Source organism: Eurytemora carolleeae, unplaced genomic scaffold (assembly GCF_000591075.1).
Source record: "Eurytemora carolleeae unplaced genomic scaffold, Eaff_2.0 scaffold5, whole genome shotgun sequence".
NCBI lineage: Eukaryota > Metazoa > Arthropoda > Copepoda > Calanoida > Temoridae > Eurytemora > Eurytemora carolleeae.
Window position 1 is genome coordinate 111,557 of NW_019396741.1, and position 18,429 is coordinate 129,985.

General features: G+C 32.3%; 2 protein-coding genes across 3 annotated transcripts; both read right to left on the bottom strand.

Moving 5' to 3' along the window:
- Positions 1-898: 898 nt before the first annotated feature.
- Positions 899-6,815, bottom strand: LOC111708048 (uncharacterized). The gene is made up of 4 exons (XM_023481293.1): positions 6,704-6,815; positions 6,248-6,400; positions 3,825-3,908; positions 899-1,044 (listed from the first exon to the last, which is right to left on the bottom strand). Exons 1-4 carry the CDS (start codon positions 6,756-6,758, stop codon positions 965-967), a joined length of 372 nt encoding a protein of 123 aa, XP_023337061.1. The 5' UTR covers positions 6,759-6,815; the 3' UTR covers positions 899-964.
- Positions 6,816-10,116: 3,301 nt separating this feature from the next.
- LOC111708055 (uncharacterized) lies at positions 10,117-14,701 on the bottom strand. 2 transcript variants are annotated; one of them, XR_002766583.1, is made up of 5 exons: positions 14,419-14,701; positions 14,019-14,165; positions 13,633-13,714; positions 11,527-11,641; positions 10,117-10,968 (listed from the first exon to the last, which is right to left on the bottom strand). XR_002766583.1 is itself a non-coding variant. In XM_023481307.1 (4 exons), exons 1-4 carry the CDS (start codon positions 14,635-14,637, stop codon positions 10,457-10,459), a joined length of 993 nt encoding a protein of 330 aa, XP_023337075.1. In that variant the 5' UTR covers positions 14,638-14,701; the 3' UTR covers positions 10,117-10,456. The 2 variants fall into 2 exon arrangements, 1 of the variants encoding a protein (XP_023337075.1); XM_023481307.1 differs by lacking the exon at positions 13,633-13,714.
- Positions 14,702-18,429: the final 3,728 nt, after the last annotated feature.

Sequence of the window (18,429 nt, forward strand, 5' to 3'; positions counted from 1 at the left end):
CTACTACTGCATGCTGAAATACTTTGTTTTACCTACTTAATCTAGATTTAAACCTACTTCCAATCATTTTTATTTGTATAGCTCTTTTATAAGTCTTTAACAGAAGATAGCAGATTACAACATTTTTGATAGAAATTTTATATATATTTTCAAATATTTACATATATTTGCATATATGTTACGTCTGAAATACAAACTAATCAGGTGTGGATTTTAGTTGTATTATATAGTGATACCATTAGCTTAAATCAACTAATTGGATTTGTGTACGCTGCACAATTACTGTGTTTCATGTCGTTTTCCTATTCCAATCTTAAATAGATTTCATGTTGTTACTATTTACCATTAGTTTGAAAATCAACTGATTTAACAATTTTCTTTGTTCTAAAAATGTTCGTTAATTTTTCATCTATTTCGTTCACTCTCTCACTGAAAAATCGTTCAGCAAAACTGTTTGTTCTGTCAAATCGTTGGTTCAATTAAATAGATCTTTAAAAGTGCGTTGAAAGAAATCTCTTGTATTGAACAATTTAAAACCTTTCGTTTTTTTCACTCGTTTTTTGAAAACGATATTTTTTTCAGTTCTCCGGTTGGTCCAAGTAATTAACCCATCTTTTTTTCTGAACGACCCTATTGTTCACGAAAAATATTGTTTGTTCTCAAACATTTAGTTTGTGCACAGTTAAACGACGCCTATCTCTAGTCGTAGATCTTTTATGTGATTTCAGCTAGATCTAATGCCAGAGTTTGAACCATGGTAGAACAATTATACTACAACAACAACATCAAGTTTATCTGAGATTCCTTAGATTTCTTTTTCGGCAGTGTTATGGGTCTGACTGCAGAGAATCTGTTAGTTATGTTGAAGTTTTAGAGAAAAAAAATATAAATCAATACATCTAAATTTTGATTTTATTGTATTATTGAACAAAATATAAACAGATGCCTTTTAAAAGGTTGAATATTAAATGTCCAGTCCTAGATCTTTATGTTTATAGATTACGTTTTGTAAAAGCTTCATTAAATCATGTTCTTCCAAAACTCCTGAATAATATAATGTTTTTTCTTGCTTAAGGGATGTTGGTTGTAATTTTATATGAATTTCCATTTCAAGAGGGGCCTGCGCCAGATTGATGAAGTCGTTTTTATAACTTGAAAAATGTTTAATTCTAATAACTTCCTTCATTGTTTCTGCATTATGTTACTGTTTCAGAGAAATTATAAAATTAAAATTTGTTAAAACTGTTAATCCTATCAAGGGCTATTAAAGGGACAGACCGGCTATGTATGGTAGTTGAGCTGAGTATGCAATGTTGTAGGCAAATTCTTTAGGATTCATTTGAGACATATAAAACTTTTTAAAGATCTGTAAATCCTGAGTTTGAGCGCAAAGTCGACGTTTAAAATCGCTCTTTTAGGTGGATACGTTTTCAAAATTGTTTTTTTTTAATTATTAAATAACGACGACAAAAAATGTAGATAAAATTCTTCAGTAAACTAATTAGTTGTTTAAGAACAGGTTGAGCAAATAAAAATTAATCTTTCCCCGAAAAGTAATCCTGTTCAATTATTAGTTTCTATTCTCTCATTATTCTGGTTTCTCATAATTCACAAAGATTTTCTGCAGATTTTCTAGAATTATTATTGAAAAGACGACATTTGAAGAATTTGAAGAAATCTGCGATTAAATTCAAAGAAAATAATTGATTCTAGCATTGATTTATTGGCAAATTTCTTTTGAGAAATATGTTCCTAACCATCTTATTAGATTTCTGTATAATTTTTACTTTATATTTTGTCGTCGTTATTTATCAATTTAAAAAAACCGATTATGAAAACGTCTTTTCCCAAAAGTACGGGTTTAAACGTCGACTTTGCGCTCAAACTCAGGATTTACAGATCTTTAAAAAGTCTCAAATAAATCCAACAAAAATTTTCTACAACACTGCATACTCAGTTCAACTACCTAACATAACCGGTCTGTCCCTTTAAGGTAAAATTTTTGTTTGACAAATTTCTAATACGGTAAAAGGACAAAGACATTAAAAACTATTCACCAACTGTCATGTTGTGAGGAACACCCTATATGGGAACGAAAACGCTGTTTGAATTATACTTACTCTTCGTAGCATCAGTCAGATGAAAACGTGCACATTCTCACAAAGGCAGTGCTATGCAAAGTAGCACCAGACCCTCTTAAAGGGACTGTAAAGGAAAAATGAAAGGGGATATAAAGAGCGTCCCATATCATATTAGATTATCTCCAATCTTTAACGCCAAAGTACGCGAATTGCTAGCAATTTCTGCAAAAAATTAAATTCTATTATGCCTTATTAAATTTTTCAAATTGATTCATTCTTTTAAATTTTCTGATTTGTCCCCCAAATCGTGGTTTAGACATATTGACGCGGTCTAATTTGATGTGGGACACCCTGTAGGCTGAACCCTATGTTACTTGGGAGTTGATCGAAACCCGTGCGATGTCTATCTAATGTTCCTGTCTCGAAGATTTGATAAACAAAAACTGTGTAAATATTATACAAAAGTCGGCATATATATACCAAATTTTGTAGAAAGATAGTAGGTTTAGACAAATCATATTCAGCAAATACGCCACCAATCTGAAAACCACGATATCCCAAAAGAGCCTAAGTAACTTAGGTTTTTTCCTATTTTAATCTTATATTTTTAATTTTTCCTGTTAATTAATATAATGGATATAGATTTCGGTTTTCCTGTTCCCGGATTTTCCTCATAATTCTCGAGCATTCTTAACTTTCATGTAGGGACTCAAATTATTGCTTCTACAATATAATAAATACGTCCGTATCACGTGACCAGAACCCTGGTCATGTGATACGGAATACGGATGTAATAATTATATTATCAATTATATCTATCTAAATATGAAAAATTATTAAGTTCAAATAATAATAGGAGCAAACCTAAGTTACTTAGGCTCCTCTGCGTTATCGTCGTTTTCTGATTGGTGGCGTATTTGCTGATTATAATCTGTTTAAACTTACGAATTTTATACACAATTCAGTATATACCGATTTTTGTGTAAATTTGACACAGTTTTTTATCAATTCCTCGAGACAGGAACATAAGATAAAACTCGCAAGGGTTTCGATCAACTCCTAAGTAACTTAGGGTTCAGTGTATACCCCCATTCATTTTTCCTTTACAGTGCTTTTAAATCCGAATTTAGAAGGACTGACGCTACTCTTTATAGCACTGGTGAGAATTCGCACGTTCTCATCTAACGGTTTTGTGCAAATTCTGCAAAAAAATGCACAAAAAACGCGCAAAACTTATAGCGCTTCATGCGCAAAAGAAGCGTAAAAGTTCGCAAAGCAATATTTGCGCGAAAATTACGCAAATTTGGTGATTTCGTGAAAACCCTGAGACAGGGACATTAGATAGAACTAAAATTTGTCGAAATCAACTCCTAAAATGTCAACAGTGATAAACAGAAAACTCTGGAATATGAAGACGACTTTTAGAAACAAATTATAACTTTAAAAAATCCAATGAGCATGATCGTCACAGAAATTGTGCAGCGTAAACACTACAGATACATTTCACTCATTAGTGAATTTTATAATAGTGTCTATTGAAATTTGCTTTGTAAAAACATTAAATACACTCTAGTTTCGCTGTAATGTCGTCTGTCTGTTCCATTGTTTTCTGGTTATCACTGTAGGCTTTAGGCTACGACCCTTTTACTTTACCTTAACAGTCTCATTAAATGTAGAGCTGAATTGAAATTATGTAGTATGCTGCATTACAGTCTGTAAGTTTTACATTACTCTAAAAGTTACCTAATTGTCCTTTTCCTTTACATCTGTTGTCAATGCATTCCAAAAAATCAATTCTACAACCCTTTTCCCTGGCATCACAGTTTTCTAGAGCAAAAATAATTAAAATTTGGATTCTAAATAATGCAAAAGAAAAATTTGCTGATAAGTGCTTTAAAGAACAGTGTCGGCTATCATATCAAAGCAATAAAAGACGAACTTTTATTAATAATGCATTGATAGGTGAAATATTGTTTGCATTAATAATTGATTGAAACATTCGCACTAACGTTCATTCGGACTAATTCGTTCATTCGCACTATTGTGCAAATGAACACTTAATTGTTCAATCAAACTAATATCCGTGTGGAAGATTTTTTGAGCACGATGGACAACTAACTTTTAAATTCTAGTGGAATTCGGCTCATTTAATTAATTGGCCCCATTGAACATATTTTAGTATGGAATGAACAAAAAAAAGTTCAATCAAACTAAAATCTAAAATTTCACCATTTTTGCACATTTACCCTATAATTAGTACAAATGAGCATACTTAAGTGCAAATGAACAAAAAAAATGTTCAATTGAACTAAAATCTAAAATTTCACCATTTTTCACAGTAAGCCTAATTTGATTTGTACAAATGAACATATTTTAGTGCAAATTATCGAACAAAAAATGTTCAATTAAACTAAAATTAAAATTTCACCATTTGGCTCGTAAATTATAATTATTTAAAGAATAAAAAACATTATGTACGTTTGAACAATTTTTGGTTGTAAATGTTCATTTGTACTAAAGTTCAATTGCACTAATAATATTTACAGAAAAAATATTAGTCCGAATTTTAACAATTTTTTTGCGAGAAATGTTCGTTTGCACTAACGTTTAATGCACTAATATTTAATGAAAAAAAATCATTTTCCCTGTTGAACAAATTTTTTTGTTGGAAATGTTCGTTTGCCCTAACGTTCAATTGCAGTAATATAATTGCAGAAAAATAATTAATTTGTTTGAACAAATATTTTGAGCATTCCAGATCAATTGCACTAATGGTACATTGGTCCTAAATATTCCTGGCAGGAAAAAAATTTTAGTCCAATTGAACAGCTCGATTTGTGTTCGTTTGCACTAATGTTTAATCGTAATACAAACCTATTTCTGATCAGCTGACTTTAGTGCAAATGTATGTTAGTTCAATCGGACATTAGTGCAAACGATATAGCATATTCTTTAATACCCAACAAACATATTCTAAATTACAAGTCGTTAATTAACTACTTCTCATTGTTTGCATGTTTCTGTGTATCTATTTAAAAGATTGGTTCGAATCAAAATTGAAATAAAAAATTGTCTTCATTGTAAGTGATATAATTACAACGACGACTTTATAATATAAAAGGATCAGATTTAATGAATAGTGAGGCATAGTTCAACCACATAGAAGTGGTTGAACCGAATCCGCTGTTGCGCTAGGTCAAGCTAAAATAATTGGTTTAACTCAGTTTCCTATTCAACATAACGGTAGTAAGACGACTTGAAGGTCGTCTTGATTTATAATATAATTTGCTACTTTTTTGTCAACCTAATTTAAAGTAAAATTTTAAATATTGTTGGCTCAAAATATCCCAACTCTGAAATGTGATCTGCCTTGTTTGTGATTTAAATTTGCACGAGATATGAAAAATTTCGTTCAGATTTCGGCCATTTTGGTTGTATTGAACAAATCTGAACAAAAATTCTTAATATCTCCGGTAATACTAACAGCACATAAAAAGCAGACCACATTTTGGAAATGCCAAGTCCAGGAAAATTGTTTTATGAATCAAACATGTTAAAGTAGGTTTACGACTGAATGTCACAAATAAAATCAAAGATAAAAGGCAACTTTCAAGTCTTTTTGCTACTGTCATGTCACGTCAGACATCAGCTGCATGAGTAGGAGTTGGTCTCAGGAGTCTCAGTGTAGATACTTATTAAATTGTCCGTAATTTTAAATCAATATTTTAAATCAAGATCAAGGGATCGGGATCATAAGATGCAACACTGAAGTTTTCAGCTCTGAAAAATAGGGTTTCCAGCAAAAAGGGTAAATCGTTTCGCGAAAATTTCCCCGAAACTATTGCAATTTTTCCGCTTTTCATCCGTTTGCGAAAAATGTTCGGGAGCAAAAAAAAAATGCGGAATTTTATGGGAAACAAAATGCGAAATAAATACGAAAGAGAAATTATTAATTATGATATAGTAAAACTTCTAATGCTGAGTTCTTGCAGAGCAGAGAGTTCCGCATGTTTTTTGCACAATTTATTATTGCGGCTACAAAACTAATGGTTTTCGTATCGTTTTCGAATTTTTTCACGAAAGCTTTCGTTCGTTGGAAACCCTACAGTGAAGAATCAAATTTAACTAAAAAAGATAATATTTGAAGTGTTTGGATAAAACATTACCTAGGACATACGTAAAACTGCTGTAATCTTGACCAGGAGGAACTACTGGGGTGGCAGGGCTAGGTTCAGGTTTAGGTCCAGGAGGAACTGCTGGTGTGGCAGGACTAGGTTCAGGTTTAGGTCCAGTCTCAACCAGATACATTTTACAGTGTCCTGCTCAACAATAAAGTTGAAAATTACTAGAATTAAATTGAAAGGAAATGAATCCTCGTCACTTAAGCTCTGATTTTATTAATCTTTATATCTTTGCAACACAATGATCTTGAAATGTCAAACTTTGAATTTTGTTGTGATTTTGTCAAGCTAAGTTTTGGTCCTCACTTAAAAAGTTCGGTTAACACCATACAAATATTTGAGACAATTTTACAATTTTGCGCAATTTTTGCACAGAGGTTTGTCAAGATTTTGCGAATCGTTCCTCTTGCGACGTTTAGCAATAATAATTGCAATTCTAACCTTTTATGAAAAAATGTATGAAGAGAAAGAAGAAAACCACTTGATTGGTGACCATTGTTGCAACTTTACTTGAAACTGCAATTTTACAAAGATTAATTTGATATTAATGTTGTTTAAAGGCTCTTAATTGGAATAATTGGATTAAGAAATATAAACAGAATTATTTCTTTTTTTATTGAAATTTAGTAAACAATCAAAGACCTGGCCATTATTCTGGTGAATCAACGAAAAAAAAAAAAAATTAACAACCAAATCAGACACAAAATCTCTAGCATTTAATTCTATGCGATTACAAACTGAAAATAATAATAATTTGAAACTTAATGAGAGAACCCGACTAAATCGTATTTAAAACCTTTAATTCTAATTTCAATTGGAACTGGCAGCCAGTAGGGCTGGGCACGTCCCAACTTTTTCTTACCGTTCTGTTAACGGTTATTTACAACCGTTAATTTGCACGAAGTTTAGAAAAAAATTGTTAACGTCTCAGCCATTAATGGTGCTAATAGCGCTAAAGGCCGAAAAAATAACGTTTATGGCCCGAAGTGCCGCAAAAAGGGCAATAGTGGCCTGAAGCGCCGAAACAATTTTTGTTAGCAGTTAAGAAATTGTTAACAGTGCAGCAGTTAACGGTCTACTACAATATTAACGACATTTTAAACTTTCAAACACGTTAAAAAAAAATTACAAGTTAAATGCAATTTTAGGTTGAAAAATAAATTACATAAAGTTAGCGTTATATAGAAATCCGCTCTGTTTTCGTTTTTTTTTCAAAACGGCTAATTAGTTCTGTTAACGTTTTAAAATTTAACGGTTTTGCGGTTTTGCCATGTGTTAATGGTTACTTCCCTTATTTTTTGAAAACCTCCCTTCCGTAAACAGAACTTTGCCCACAACTTCACAATTTTATGGTTAAATTAAAGAATTACAAATTGAATTTGCATTAATTGATTCCCGTCTAACTATACAAACAAAATAATAATTAAGTTTAGAAAATTTGCAATGGGGGGGGGGGGTTATCTTATTCTTCTTCTACCTTAACATGATGAAAAAAATATTTTTTGTTAATTTGATTAAAAATAATTCAAAGTGAGAATAAAATAACTTTTATTTTTTTTCACAAAGAAAATAATTACTCCTTGATACTGATCGACTATAAGTAGGATTTGCATGCACAAATAGTTTTCATTAAATTTCAGACAAATTTGACCCAATTTTGCTAAAAAGTGGCTTTGAATATCATTGAATAAGATGTTACATATATATAACATATTAGAAATTCAAGACATCTTTAATCTTCTCAAAATAAATTAATCTTAGTTTGGCGTGAGGCGCCCAAATTAAAATAAAATAAAATTCCAGATTATACTACTCATACTCTCTAAACACGAACTAAACACGAACTAACTATTTTGTATCTATAAAAAACCAAAATAGCAATAATTCTACTAATTATCTAATTACATTTATTTCCTTTAAAACATATTTTCAAATAATTAAAAGAATCAAAATAAAATGCTGCCACAAAATTTAGCTAACTAAGTAGTTTTAAAAGCAGTTTCAGGATTACAAAATTACATTTCTCTTCTTTTACTACTTAAGTTAAGTTTGCTTTCGTTTAGTTATAGTTTTATATAATACATAAGCCACGAAAACAAAAATTTATGATAAATTTTCACACCTAAATTCAATTTCATATGTCTTAATATGTCTACTCCAATAGTTTATTTGAATTATTCAAATAATGAATTATTGTTAACCAAAACAATTAAGCTTACTCCGCTGCAAGGTCGTCTTTGACCAAGATTTACTCCGGTGACCAAACCAAACATTTTATACCTCCAGCAGAATAGTAAACATCCTCCTCGTGATAGTGCTAACGCTTCAAATATAGTATAAAGCTTTAAAATCCGTGATTTATAAATCTTTGCAACCAAACTGCAGGTATTATATTTCAGAAGTTTAAATGTTGTTTTATTTTTGATTTACCCCATTATCCTCAAAAAGTAAGGATGTTTTATAAAATAAAACATTGTTAACATTTAAATATTCCATCAATTTATATCAATGCATTTTTATTAACTGTACTTATTTACAGGATTGAAATATACCTTCTACGTATGTTATCTTCTATGGATTTGTGGCGAATTTGAGGAATGTTCCTGGGAAGCCTATGAACAATTGCCAACCTTATATTGCCAACCTGAGAACTTAAGTTGCCCGGGACTGTTGCTCGGGAAATAAATATCCCTCCTTTCCCCAGGAAGCCAACACTGCCTGTTCTTACACACTTCCTCTCCATCTTCTCTTGATCAAACTCCATTATCCAGTCGTTCTAAACATAAACATAAAGAAGCCAGAAAGATATCCTTTTATGAAAAAAAATAATATTTCTTGAGGAAAAGGTCATCGTTTATAAAAAACGATTTTTAAGTTTATGTTTAACGTTGAAAATTCGTTTAAGATTGTTTTGTTTTAAAAGAAAACAATAAAAAATCTAAAACGATTCTTTTTACAATTGGCATAAAATGTTTAATATTTAAAACTAACAAACGATAAACTCTGATTTTTGTATAAACATAGAAGCTTAAACAAATTATGTTAAGAGGATTTTAAGTTAATGGAAATAATCCATTTAAATACCAAAAAGCTTCCAAATTGGAGAGATTTTAAAAATTCTGACAAAGCGTTTTACAGAAATTTAACTGTTTGAAGATTATTTAGATATTTTAGGTACAGGGTGTCCCAATATAACAGGGGAATTCAGTGACTATTTTAAAATGGTCTTTTTTTAATCAAGTCTGGTGATGCCTATAAGGAAAGCTCTAGATGTTTCAGACCCCCCCCTTTGAGCTCAACATTGTTTGGAGGTTCTGCTTGTGCTCTTGGATTCAGCTCCTGCAAGGTTCATCCCGTAAAGAATTCAAGGGCGCATACAGAAATAAATCTAGGGCGGGGAAAAAATGCGCGAAGTTCAAACAAAAAAATTTTGCCACCCCACCTTAGAGCTTCTAGGGGGGGCAAAATTTGAGCCCTAAATTCAAAACATTTGGCTTCTTGGATACTTTAAAGGTACACAATATACAGTCCAAATACCATACAAGGACTACTTTATCTCTCCATCAAACAAAAATAGCAGAAAAAAAACAGCAAATTATTTTTTTAAATACTCTTCACTATTCAGTTTTAGATTTGAAGAGTGTGATAGCTCTGAGTTCTAGGGGGGGCTATGTCCCCCCTTTACAGGTCTAGGTAGGGGCACTGCCCCCCTTGCCCCCCCCTGTATACGCCCTTTATAAAGATTCCTTCATCATCCTCTAGATCTTTAATCCTACAGTCCTGATTGTTCTCCAGTGCTCTAGGATTGTGAGCCTGCAGTGTTTTTTCCATAAATATTCCTCCATCATTCTCTGGATCTATAATCCCACAGTCCTGATTATTCTCCAGTGCTCTAGGATTTTGATCCTGCAAGGTTCATCCCATAAATATTCCTCCATTTTCCTCTAAATCTATAATCCTTCAGTCCTGATTATTCTCCAGTGCTCTAGGATTCTGATCCTGCAAGGTTCATTTCATAAATATTCCTCCATTTTCCTCTAAATCTATAATCCTTCAGTCCTGATTATTCTCCAGTGCTCTAGGATTCTGATCCTGCAAGGTTCATCCCATAAATATTCCTCCATCATCCTCTAGATCTATAATCTTACAGTTCTGATTATTCTCCAGTGCTCTAGGGTTCAGCTCCTGCAAGGTTCATCCCATAAATATTCCTCCATCATCCTCTAGATCTATAATCCTACAGTCCTTATTGTTCTCCAGTGCTCTAGGGTTCAGCTCCTGCATGTGGTTAGCTGGAACAATAGGACCCACAGCATTGGGATCCGTACATTTAAGGATCAGGTTTACAAGAAAGGGGAAAGTGAACTCATTTTCTTTGATTATGCACAAACCTAATCCTGAAATAAGTACACTTGTCAGTACATAGACTGGTTTTAGGTCAAAATCCGAGTTTGGTAGGAATTGAATTATTCCAAGAAAACCAAGCACTCCTGCTACAACCACAATCCCAATTGTCATGGTTTTTAAGCGAAAGCCTTGGCCATTGTCTTGGTTCTCGTTTCTAAAAAGAAATTTTAGAATGATGTTTGAAAGTATGAAGATTGCGAGGTATACGCTGACAATGAAAATATTCACAAGCACAACAAAATCTTTTCCATCAGTTACAGGACATCTGCTTTGAAATGATTCCATTGCATGTACAGTGCCTAAAACAATTCAAATTAAAAGATAATTATTTATTTCATAATAATTATAAAAATTTATTCTTAAAATAAAAAACAATTTTTTAATTTTAAGATTTTGTCAAATCCAACAACAGAATTACCGACAAGAACATTAAAGTTTGATCATGGTAATAATCATGTTCTACAAAAAAGTTTTGTTTTCCATGAATTTTTTTAACCTCTTATGGGCATATTTCAAAAAAGTTTCCTGACCCTCAATTTAAAGATGAAATTTCCCGATTTGCAACGTTACCATCGAACACTTTGTCTGGTCAAGTATGAATTAGATATCTTTAAACTGTTCATTTTGCGGGTTCTCTGCGAAAGAGACTTGCGCATTCCTTCCTAACAAGAAGCAATGGAGAAACTTACAGAAATAAACACTTTCTGAGTCAGCAAAACGATGATATCTTCCACATTTTTTTATAAGATTAAGGTTTCAAGGGTTCCGTCAGGCATTGCCATCTTTGCATTGAGGGTTAATTGAAATTACGCTTAGAGTCCCTTTAAGTTAATGAAAAATTATTTGATTAATGTTACCACGTTTAATATCTGCACACAGGAACCCAGGGTATATAAGAACTCCAAGAAGAATAGCAGAGTAGAGACACTTCCTCTCCATCTTCTCTTGATCAAACTCCATTATCCAGTCGTTCTAAACATAAACATAAAGAAGCCAGAAAGATATCCTTTTATGAAAAAAAATAATATTTCTTGAGGAAAAGGTCATCGTTTATAAAAAACGATTTTTAAGTTTATGTTTAACGTTGAAAATTCGTTTAAGATTGTTTTGTTTTAAAAGAAAACAATAAAAAATCTAAAGCGATTCTTTTTACAATTGGCATAAAATGTTTAATATTTAAAACTAACAAACGATAAACTCTGATTTTTGTATAAACATAGAAGCTTAAACAAATTATGTTAAGAGGATTTTAAGTTAATGGAAATAATCCATTTAAATACCAAAAAGCTTCCAAATTGGAGAGATTTTAAAAATTCTGACAAAGCGTTTTACAGAAATTTAACTGTTTGAAGATTATTTAGATATTTTAGGTACAGGGTGTCCCAATATAACAGGGGAATTCAGTGACTATTTTAAAATGGTCTTTTTTTAATCAAGTCTGGTGATGCCTATAAGGAAAGCTCTAGATGTTTCGTCGGCGATAGAGTTAATATTAGTTTGTTTATGTTGCGATTGCATAACGTTGTACTGTAGTATTCTCTTACTACTAAAATGTGCAATAAATTTGCAAACTTAAACTAGCAAACTTTGATAAGACTCTGCTTCAAGTTATTCTACTTGTTTCTAAACCAATTATCTTTGCAACCTGTCAACATTGCAGATCGGGTTATTTCCATCACTCGGGCCTAACCCTCATGCGCTCTTGATATCTTTGCAACCTGGCATTCTTATACTTCGGCTATCTCTATCATACAGAGTAAACCTTATACAATTATCTGCTCGTGAAATTATTAACACCCAAAGTAATAAATACATTCAATACAATGTTAACACATTTATTCACATAATCATAAATGTATACATCATATTAGATAGAGATAACTAGATGGTTTGATGATCAGCCATGGTTCCTTTACAACTAGGTCCCTCAATAGTTCCCTCAGTTAGTTTATCCAATCTGAAGTGTAGAACTACTATATTTGCTAATCCATCCATCATGTATTTATCATCTCTATTCCAGGTATGCTGGTCAGCCCGCTCCTGTAATCTGTGGAGCAGCTTCCCAATCTGGACATAAATCCTGGAGCATACCGTATCCCTGTTAGCTTCGGGATGAAGGCTAAACTCCCGCTCCCAGGCCTTCCTTGCATCCCATGCATTGACGTTGGGGTCTACAAGGGGCTCTTGGGTGCTCGTGTCCTTCCTAGTAAAGGATACCATACTCTCCAGCTCCTGGTTCAACTCTGCTAACTTATCCATCACCTCCTGCATGGTTCGCACCAGGACATCAGTCTCCTCCTCCATATCTTCATCTATAGCAGCTTCATTGGTGTAGGCTGGATTCGTCTCCTTCTAAGTAGCTTGTCCAGAAAGATTCCCTCTGTATGCAGTCTGTGCACTGTATGTAGCACAAGTCCCAGAGCGGTAGTGTGCAGGAGACTTGTGTCTACTGCTACGGCTCGGGATGTACTGATCTCTGGCATCCAGTTATATTCAAGGGACTGTTCACTCTTATCAAGAACAATCCGGAATACAACAGTGCTTAGTAAAATTTTAAAAAATCCTGTTACAAACACAGTAGAGTTGTTCCTCTTTACTGTAGTGTATATCTTGCAGAACTATTAGAACAGTACACAAAATAATACAGTCTTTTACCGTTTACATTAATTAAACTCTACCAGACGCTACTTTATTTTGACTGCAGTGAATTTAGATAATTCAATGCTAAACCATAACAATCGTATTTGTGTCTTATTTCCCGTGTTTATTGGGACACCCTGTACACCCCTGTATGCCGAGTTCATTAGCGCCTGATTCAATCAGAGTTTAGTCATGTGTTTGTTATCTATTCTGAACCAATAGAAATAGTATGGCGGTAACATCTATATCTATCTATCTATCTCATATTCCAATCAGAGTTATGAATCCTGCAATCGGCGCTATCAGTAAATGGAAATATTTACTTCTTCTGAAACTGAAACTATAGTGTGTAGGCTGCTACTGCAAGGCTTGAACACAACTATACAATTTCTAATTCAGTAATACCTAAATTTAACAACAAAATTATTTCATATTCTTTTTTATTTACCACCCGTCCAATCTTATTCTTACTGTTGCAAGTTTTTGTTCATATTATAATACAGTTGTCAGCACATATATTGATACAATGAAGACGACTTTCTAATTTTTAATTATTTCAAGCAGTAGCTAGACACAAAAATATGTAAATAAAGAGAAGCTTTCAATTAACAACTCTTCCCATGTAAATTTTCAACTTAAAAACGCTTGTTAGTGATTAAAGCATTAGTAATTAACTGTAGTTAAAGCTTTAAGCTTATGTCTATAGAACCTGGTAAACTAAGAAGAATCTGAAGGTTGAGATGAAGAGGAACAGATTGCCGATGATGAAAGCACAAATGATGCTGGAGTATCTGATAATCTTGAAGATGATTAGTGGTATTGGTCCCAGGATACTGCTCCACATGATTGTCAGACACTAAAGTATAGTTAATAAATATTAGATCTCTTTAGCAATCTTCTTTTGTAAGATTTATGATTACAGAATTCATAAATAATCAAACTATCATTGAGTTAAACTCAACTTTCAACGTTTCCTTAAATTTTATCATTTTTGAAAGATTTAGTTGGCAGACAGGCAGAACATTAATTGATTAATTATGATCATAAAAATATAATTTAAGAATCTATATATCTAAAAAAGACTTATTTGATTCAAAACATATATTTACCATTATGTAGATGTGAACTATCATAAGATGTGTTATCCGCTTGTTGAGAAAGATGTTGATGTTCATCCTGTGATCTTCAATACTGTTGAAGAAGCAACGAAGAACCCAGAAGAAGAAGGTACCGATGATTAAGAAGATTGCCATAATGATGAAAACTCCTGGATATTCACCAAGTTTACTCTCCACTGTGTAGTTTCTACAATTCCAGTACTCATCCATTTTTAAGGGTTTAATCTCAAAAATTATACATTTAAAGGGACTATTATTGAAAAATGAAAGGGGGTATAGGCTGAATCCTGAACCCTTTTAGGACTTGATTACGACCTGTATGAGTTCCTTTCTCGAGAAAATTGTTATACAACTGTGTCAACGTTATACCAAAACTTATATACAGGGTTACCCATAAAGGATGAGACTTCAGAGACGACTCTACGGAATTAATATTTCTTGTTTCCTTAAATTCATGGTACGACTGTTCCTTGTGACTGTAAACTTAATTATTTCTTCGGTAAATCATAAAATAATCCATTGGAAGACTAAAAAGAGAAGACTCAATGCAACCTTGAAATCGTCATATTTCAAGGGTTTTAAGTCGTATTTACAGTCTTATATTTTATGGGTAACCCTGCATATGAGATGTTGTATATAAATCAAATTCTGAATCACATTCAGCAAATAGGCAATGAATCTGAAATTACGTATAGCCCTCCAATATATAGTTTGAATTTGATAATTCTTCAATATAATAAATATATTTGAAATTTAGCGTAAATATTCGCATTTGCTCAATTTGATCTGATTAAAACTGTGATTTATGTACAACATCTCATACATTTAATTCTTGATATAACGTTGACATAGTTTTACATCCATTTCTCGAGACAGGAACATCAGATAGAACTCATAAAGGTTGTGATCAACTCCAAAAGGGTTTAGGATTCAGCCTATATCTCCTTTCATTTTTCCAAAACTGTCCCTTTATGGAATCAATATGAAAGTCTAGTTTTTACAGTGAATCACTTTTTGAAAATATTTCCAAGGGACCGTTCACTTATTTGGGTAATTTCAGAGTAAACTTCATAGCCTACTAGCTATTTATTAGTATTGGTCTTACTTTTCAAAGATAACTGTGACCAGAGAAAAGTTAATTTTTTGTTTTGAATTCCGGCACAAAGGTATCATACCTTTTTGTGGACACTATTTGATAGTTTTTATCATAGTCAGGGATTTTAATAATTCATAAAGAATAAATTTTACTATAATACCAATAGGCTAATTTCAAAATTGTCCACAAATTGTCTATTTTTAAATTATCATTATTTTGGATAAATTTGATATAATCGAACGCGGCATTTTAATTTACTGAATTGAGCCCCTGCGGAATTCAATTATTGAACCCGGAGTTAAAAGAACTGGATTTCCGGTAAAAAATCATCTTTGTAAATAAACGGTAAATCTTTGAACCCAAAAAACGCTAATTTCGTGTTACTTTCATATCAAAAGTTTCATATTTTAGTATCTAAATAGCTAACACATTAAAATAGATTTTAGATTTTCTAGGGCTGAGCTGTTCCAGAAAAAATGTTGGTTTAGTTGTAATACAATTGTAGCGACTGTGACTAATTGTGTGTCAGAATTTTAAACGTTAAATCGTTTTTTTCCAGGCCATAGTTTTCTTTTAAAAGTAGGACTAACTGCACCAATGAATAGCGGAAGGCTGTTTTGCTTATCCTGAAATTACCCAACTAAGTGAACGATCCCTTTAAACAGTAAAAAGTCCTAGAATCAGAGATTTGGGGACTGAGAATAAGAACAGAATTTGAGCAAAATTTACCAATAAAGCTTAACAATGTTAAACTTAGAATTATGTGTAATAAGAGATGTTTTAAGATTATGCTACAGAATTCAAAAAGATTTTAAACCTTTAGAAAAAAAAGATGATTCATTTGCACAGGAACTATAAAAACATTATTTTACATTTTTTTAAAACACAATTTTTGATCCAGTACTGTAATAAATCTTTAATAAATAGTTTATGCAGATATATTTTGGATTACATAAAGTCATTTGGCCTACGATCAATTTTTTACGAAGAAGCATAATAAAATTTATAAAAACTAGCCTTAAAGGGCGCTTCGCTCCCATCTTCTAAATTAATTGTGAACATGTTCTCTTTGTGTACATCGTAAAACAAAACCAAAAAAAATCGCGGATTTTCACAAAAAATTTCGTGGATTTTCAAAGTTTTCGAAAATTTAATGAAGATCGAATTTTGATGGAGACAAATATTTGAAATTTTGATCATTCATAAACCTTCCCTGGGGTCACGGGATGTCCCATAAAAAATTTGGGCCCGATCGGTTCAGCCGTTTTGACGTTTATTGGATACAAACAAACTGACAAACAAACAAACAGACAGACAAGCCAAATTTACATATAGATGCAATTTTTTCTTTTTTAATACTGAAAACAATTTATCTTCCTTCCTTTCTACCTGCACTGGAAGACTAAAGTTAACATGCTAATCTAATCAAATGATTTTGAGGAGGGTTGACAAAGTGCACATGGAAAATACAATAAGCAGGCAGGGTTTTCATTATTCAAAAATCATTCTATGTTAGAAATTGAATGAATGGAAATTTGTTGCGTAAAGTGGAATTCCGGGACATTTCCGGATGAAAAGGAAACCGGAACCTGGACATTTTTACGGAACAGAAACCGGAAATTTCCGGATCTCTATTATCGAATTCTGGAACATTCCGAATTGAATATCATCCTGGAAAGTTTCGGGAAAAATCGTTCTGGAAAGTTCCGGGAAAAATCGTTCCGGAAAGTTCTGGAATAAGGCTCTGAGAACATTAGAAACATCTTATACTTTTGTAAAAGAAAAAGTAATAAGTTATAAATTATGTAATAGAATGCGCCCCTGTTCTCAATTATTATCATGAAATCACGGCTTGAGCTTTTGGATTCAAGCTGCATCTTTATTTCAAAGAGTTGAGTTTAAAAAAACGGGTTGATATTCTATTTGGCGAATTTTCATGGTAGGAATTGGCGCATTCCAGGTTTTAATGAGAACAAGACTCAACAGTCAACATTGAGCCTTATTCTCCACTAAAACCAACCAAGGTTGGTTTTATTTTCATTGGGCCTAACTCCATAAGTCGAGCCAAAGATCTTGCAGCTGTAAATCACGTGACACAAGCTGCTGTCAGAGTTGGGTCGAAGATCGGGTCTTAAAGTCGGCTTTAAGGAATTACGACTCGAGCCGAAATTTTTAAATCGCGGGTTTCTGGTCCACATAATGTAAACCAAACAGAGTTTCTTATTTTCCATAAGACTGAAGTTTATCTATATATGAATCTCACTCAATGATTCTATTTTTAAACTTTTAAAAATTTATATTTTCGGAAATATATTTTTCTTAATTTTGTTATCAAGATAAGATGTCTATTTATTCTCTAATATTTTCCAATACTGACCAGACCACCATTTTTTGGCAATTAAAGGTTTGTTTTCAACAATCCTTAACAAAATGATAAATTTGAGAAGAAAAAACACAATTCTTAGTTATTTATTTTAAAAGATTATCAAATTTTCTAGTTTTTAAAGTTTTTTTTCTGTCCTATTTATTCAAAAAAAGTTATCAATATTAAATTTTTTTCTCTATAAAATCAAGCTGTGGAAGATATCACTGTCATTCTTGACAAAAAATTGTTCCATTTGTTTTATTATGTCCCCCATGTGTATAATATTAATTTGATACAAACTCTCCCAGTCTAGATGTTAGAATAAAGAGAGAATAAACATCGTCCAGGCTTTATACTTGAACAGAGAGATATGGCAGAGAGAGAAGGTCCTTGATGTAACCGTAGATACTTCTGTAGTCCCTACTGTAACCATAGATACTTCTGTAGTCCCTAGTGTAACCATAGATACTTCTGTAGTCCCCAGTGTAACCATAGATACTTCTGTAGTCCCTAGTGTAACCATAGATACTTCTGTAGTCCC

Excerpts from the sequence above, each read along its gene's own strand:
- LOC111708048 (XM_023481293.1), bottom strand. The coding sequence starts at position 6,758 with ATGGTCACCAATCAAGTGGTTTTCTTCTTTCTCTTCATACATTTTTTC. Across the intron at positions 6,401-6,703 it reads CATACATTTTTTCATAAAAG|GACACTGTAAAATGTATCTG; the intron begins GTTAGAATTGCA and ends ATTGTTGAGCAG. Across the intron at positions 1,045-3,824 it reads TAAAGGAAAAGGACAATTAG|GAGTTTTGGAAGAACATGAT; the intron begins GTAACTTTTAGA and ends TATATTATTCAG.
- LOC111708055 (XM_023481307.1), bottom strand. The coding sequence starts at position 14,637 with ATGGATGAGTACTGGAATTGTAGAAACTACACAGTGGAGAGTAAACTT. Across the intron at positions 11,642-14,018 it reads GATTCTTCTTAGTTTACCAG|AACGACTGGATAATGGAGTT; the intron begins GTTCTATAGACA and ends GTTTATGTTTAG. Across the intron at positions 10,969-11,526 it reads GTGTGCAGATATTAAACGTG|GCACTGTACATGCAATGGAA; the intron begins GTAACATTAATC and ends GAATTGTTTTAG.